Here is a 4,969-nt window from a genome sequence, read left to right on the forward strand (position 1 = left end):
AGTTCCTACAGTATCCTCTTACAAGAGGCAGAGCCGCAGGATGACCAGGAGAGAGTTGGAAGCTGACCGATGGAGGGAAGAAGATGTGAAATATGAGCGCCATCGATTTGGTCGGCTTACGGAGGATCATCTCCGGTGCAGAGGATCATCTCGCAATTATTCCCAATGAAAGCTCAAGTTTCATGGTAAGGCTCCACAATGAGAAGATGCTAGCTATTCACTTGAGACAAGGCGGTGAAGATATTTGCAGACTTTGGCCATGGATTCCTTTGATTGCCTGAAGCTGTTTTGCTGAATTTGGAGACGTAATAGGGAATTGATATTCGTTTTTTCCATAGAAAAGTGATCCTTTAGGAGCGAGAATAGGCAAGACCCACTTCACTGTTCGTACAGAAGGAATACGAAGTCAATTGTGTTATCAAACTTATCCATCAACAACATTGTAGGTGGAACTAGAATTACTATTACAATTTTAACCCCAAAACAAAAGAGGTAATGTTACCGAAGTACAGTTTTATTGATCACACTTAGCTTCCCGGTAATACAACCCCAAACATCCATATTTTGCAGCAGGTGAACTCATACAACAGATTCAGCTATGTACAGTACAGTTTCATCAGGATCTTGTGCATCATTTCACTTTCTCATTTACTGGCCAACTACACGAGGAGAGGACGGGAGCAAGCGCTAGTTTTGCTGGACGAGTTATGAAATGAGGCCGACTTAAGTGCCAGTTTGTCCTCAACTGAATTTTTCTCAACCTCAGTCTGTTGCTCTGCTTCTCCTTTGCCAGCATCGAAGTCCTTGCACAGAGCCTTTGCTATAGCCCTAATGGTGTTTGGGGTTGTCCTACAGCATCCTCCTATAAGAGAAGCTCCAGCCTCATGCCACTTGCTCACGTAAGAAACAAAATCATCGTCAGAAGCACCACCTATCTGCAAGCAGAAACACAGAGGTGGTTAGACATTTTATTAACAAAAATTGTAAAAGCCAGGTATTTGTACAAATTACATCACGAACTTCACATGGAAGAAGCATTGGTATTTGTCGTTATCAGATTCAGAATTGCTTAGGTTTAGAACTCAATAATATCAAAGCAACAGCAAGACATGTTCAAGTATCAACAAGGTTGTAAAAACTCACCACCCAATCCTTTCTAACAGGATCATAGCTTTCGCCGCCACTATTTGGATAAACCAAGATGGGTTTTTGTGTTACCTGACAAGGAATAAAACAGATGAAGTCACAAGATTGAAATACTAACTAAGATCGATAAGATGTCAAATTTTGTATAAATGATAGATTCCTTCTGAATTGAACATCAAGCTTCATTCCAAACAAAAAGAGAAAAAGAATTACTGTACAATTAGGTATTACCTTCTTAATAGAGAGAATTAAATTGTGGATGAATCTAGGTGCAGTGCAGTTGATTCCAATTGCAACGACTTTGTCGCATGAATCAGCTAGAAAAGCGCATTCAGCTATAGAATCTCCACTAACAACATTGATCCCATCTTTCGAAGTGAAAGAAAACCAAGCTGGAATTTTTGTGTCACACTCCTGAAGAAGTTCAACATATGCCTGTAAAAAAAAGTCAGAATTAGGATCCACTAAAAGGAACATCCTGAGCAAAATAAAAATCTCAAAGTCTAGAGTTCCATTAAAATCAAGCTTCTTAATATTTGTAGTAGATTCTTGTAACAAACTCGGTTGTGAACTTCTGTTTTGGTTAAATCTTATCAAAAGCTTCAAGTACTTGTGCTCTTTTACTCTTTGATATTGAGTACCCAAGTACCTAAATGGGCAACGAAGGAAGAGCAGGAACCATTGCTTAGCTCTAGAAATACGTCAAAAGATACCTGAGCTTCAAGTTTATTTGGAATTGTTTCAAAAGCAATTATATCAGCTCCAGCTTCAGAAAGAACCTGAAGCCTTCTCCTGTGAAAATCTTTGAGGGTCTCCACTGTAATTTCTTGGCCATAGTTTCCACTACAAACAGAACAATCACATGATCATCTAATGAAGACCTCCATATAATAAAGTACTCACGAGCAGCATTAAAAAGATGCACCTGTACTCAGAACCATCTGCTAGATATGCTCCATAGCTTCCTATTGATGCTGCGACCAACACAGGGCGTGGCTTCAGGTTGATTGCGCCCTCACTGAATCCAGAACCGGCTTTAAGATACTGGCCTTGAAATATGTCTCGCGCTTCGCATGCAATTTCAACACTTCTCCTCAACAAAGCTTCACTTTCTTCCAGGGAAAAACCTCTAGATTGAAAACCCTGTATGGTTCCCTGTTGCGGTACCAAATAATTCCGATTATAACGCTACTCTTCCAATTTAATCATAATTCAAATTGCAGAATAACGATAAGAACCTGATAGGAAGCAGTGATCAAGATACTTGCACCAGCTTCAAGATAGTCTAAATGAACCTGTTACGAAATGGGGCGGCATACAGTACAAGTGCTCAAAACAAGTCCGGCAGAAAGTTTTCATTTTTATTTTTTTTTATGAGTTCTTTTGAATCGCAAACAGCAAACTTCATAAAAAGGAGAAAAGATTGCAATTTTTATAAATGCTTAGGGCCAAGGAAGGGGGATTTACCTTCTTGATCAGGTCGGGGGAGGTGAAGAGGTACTTGGCGCTCCACAACTGGTCCTTCAGGTCTGCTCCATGGGCTTCGAGCTCCGTTGCCAGCCCGCCGTCGATGACGGCGAAACCGCCGGCCTCGTTGAGGAACTCTCGCATTAGATCCGCCCCACCGCCGCTCCCAAATCCCATCATTTCCCAATACTTGTCCTTACTTCCGGCTTCCGCCCTCTTTTATAGCAGCGGGATGGGAATCTACGGATGTACGTAGCTTCCCCAAACACTGCTTGCAAGATTATACTGATTCGACTAATTTAAATTAAGATTATTAACAGTAAGATAAAGAAATCCGAATCTCTCAACCATTTAATCATTCTTAGAAAACTTAGCGGCGTTCCCTGTTAATCCATTGCGATGTAAATATCTTCTTGGAAGATCACGTCATGCCTCCGTAGGAATTAGGTTCACTATCTAGAGAATTTTATGAGCAAAAATTAGAACAGTTGAAGCAATTAGTGTAATATGCGTGTCGCACGCTTTTAATCCACTATCTAGTGGAATGAATAGGTTCGCTCCGCATCGAGACGTCATGATCACTGCGTTGGAACGATTACGTAAAGTTTTCATCGTAATCTCTCGGAACGTCAGTAGGGCTGGGTTCAAAATCGACCGACCGAATCCGATTAAATTAAAATTGAATAAATAAAAAAATTGAACTAACGAGTCGAAATTTTTTAATAAAAATTAAATAAATAAAATTAATAAAATATTAATTAATTCAATTAAAAATTAAATTAATTAAACTTTTCAACGATGATATATTTTCTACCTGATTTTAACTTTTAAATCGACGATTTTAAGAATTTGTACTTATTTATCATTGCAAATGATAGCTTTGAGAATGTGATATCATTGTAATAGTTACAAAAGAGAAATAAAACCAATAACAAAAAGATGTTTGATCTTTTTTTTATTGACCAAGTATCGAAATCAATAGAGAGAGATGAATATTAATCACGTATTTTCTTTTTGTTTCATTGTTTATTCTTTTTAATCAGATTAATATGCAACGAAATAATATTAAACAAATAGAAAGGAAGACCCGTAAGATTTACTTAGTTTACAATTTCCCAGAGTAGCTAGTTCAATGCCTATGCACGAGAAATATCTGTCCACTAAGTAATCTCCTTTCCAGAAACTTTTTCAGTGGTGAAGAAATCCATCTTAGAATTTTAAGTACAAGCAAAAGGAATATACAATAAAGTATGACTTGTAAATTAAATAAAAACAAACACTATGAGTCGATTTGGGAAGTCTTGAGCACAATACACTTTCTTGAAGGTTCCCTGATTCTAAAGCTTCACAAAACATTTTCTTTGAGCACAGAGTAGGAGAGTAGTAGAGAATTATTGTCTGGACGTCATGCTCAAGGTTCTTTTTATAGACCTTTTTTGATCTACCAATAAACCCTATTGGTATATTGATCCTATATAAAACTTGATCTAAAAGATTGAGCTCTTCGCGATCTTATCTTATCAAATTTATCGGTCTATCGATCCTTGGGATCAGTCTACTATAGAGTTGTCAAACGGGTCAACCTATGGCAGGGCGGGCCAACCCACTAAAAAATCTATCATATGGCGGGACGGGGCGGGCCGACCCACCAACTTGGTGGGTTGAGAAATCTCCAACCCAATCCAACTCAAGACGGGTTACGGGTTAGGCGGGCCAACCCATGGGCCTGTCAAAAAATAAAAAAATATTAAAAATTTTAAGTTTAAATTGATCAAGTTGAAAATTTTAAATTTGAATTATAATTTAGATGGATCATACCCACTAATTTATTGAGTTTTCTACATTAATTTTAAAATTTAAAATAAATTAATAAACTTTCTTTTCGTAAGCCAACCCACGCGGGTCACGGGCCAACCCAAGCGGGTCGCGGGCATAGACAGGTCAATCCATCTTAAAATGGATTGATAAAATTTCAACTCAACCTGCCTAAATTGTTTGGCGGGGTGGGCCAACCCAATGGATCCAACCCAAATTGACGGATATAGTCTACCGATCCTGGTGCTATGTCATTGATCTGAGTCTGGACCCGAACCTAGTTAGCTGAACCCGATCAGTCTATTGATCCTTGGGATCGGTCTACCAAACTCACTTAGGTCTGGTTCGATTTGAGTCAAGTCAGGTTCACTCGGATTTGGTCTGGCTACGTCTAATTTGCATATGTGTCCTTCCTCAGTCTTGCTTCTAACTTTAGGTACTTGCAAGACACGCATACAAATACAATTAAACAACCTAGCCTAATCTTGTAGGTCTACCTGACCTATTAGGCTTATCTCTTGCTTGGAGTTCACTTCTCCAA

At 38.7% G+C, this 4,969-nt stretch overlaps 1 protein-coding gene across 1 annotated transcript; it reads right to left on the reverse strand.

Moving 5' to 3' along the window:
- Window positions 1-388: 388 nt before the first annotated feature.
- On the reverse strand, window positions 389-2,932 carry LOC141827627 (homocysteine S-methyltransferase 2-like). Its single transcript, XM_074714914.1, has 7 exons — window positions 2,614-2,932; window positions 2,385-2,441; window positions 2,072-2,301; window positions 1,860-1,989; window positions 1,378-1,581; window positions 1,144-1,218; window positions 389-935 (listed from the first exon to the last, which is right to left on the reverse strand). Exons 1-7 carry the CDS (start codon window positions 2,791-2,793, stop codon window positions 660-662), a joined length of 1,152 nt encoding a protein of 383 aa, XP_074571015.1. The 5' UTR covers window positions 2,794-2,932; the 3' UTR covers window positions 389-659.
- Between the last annotated feature and the right edge of the window lie 2,037 nt (window positions 2,933-4,969).

This window comes from Curcuma longa, chromosome 4 (assembly GCF_044706935.1).
Source record: "Curcuma longa cultivar G26 ecotype Majalengka, Jawa Barat chromosome 4, ITB_CL_G26_1.1, whole genome shotgun sequence".
NCBI classification, from domain to species: domain Eukaryota; kingdom Viridiplantae; phylum Streptophyta; class Magnoliopsida; order Zingiberales; family Zingiberaceae; genus Curcuma; species Curcuma longa.

Bases quoted from the DNA above. Each gene is read 5' to 3' on its own strand.
- LOC141827627 (XM_074714914.1), bottom strand. From the start codon at position 2,793: ATGATGGGATTTGGGAGCGGCGGTGGGGCGGATCTAATGCGAGAGTTC. The intron at 2,442-2,613 runs GTAAATCCCCCT...ATTTCGTAACAG, and splicing joins CCCCCGACCTGATCAAGAAG to GTTCATTTAGACTATCTTGA. The intron at 1,219-1,377 runs GTAATACCTAAT...ATTCCTTGTCAG, and splicing joins TAATTCTCTCTATTAAGAAG to GTAACACAAAAACCCATCTT.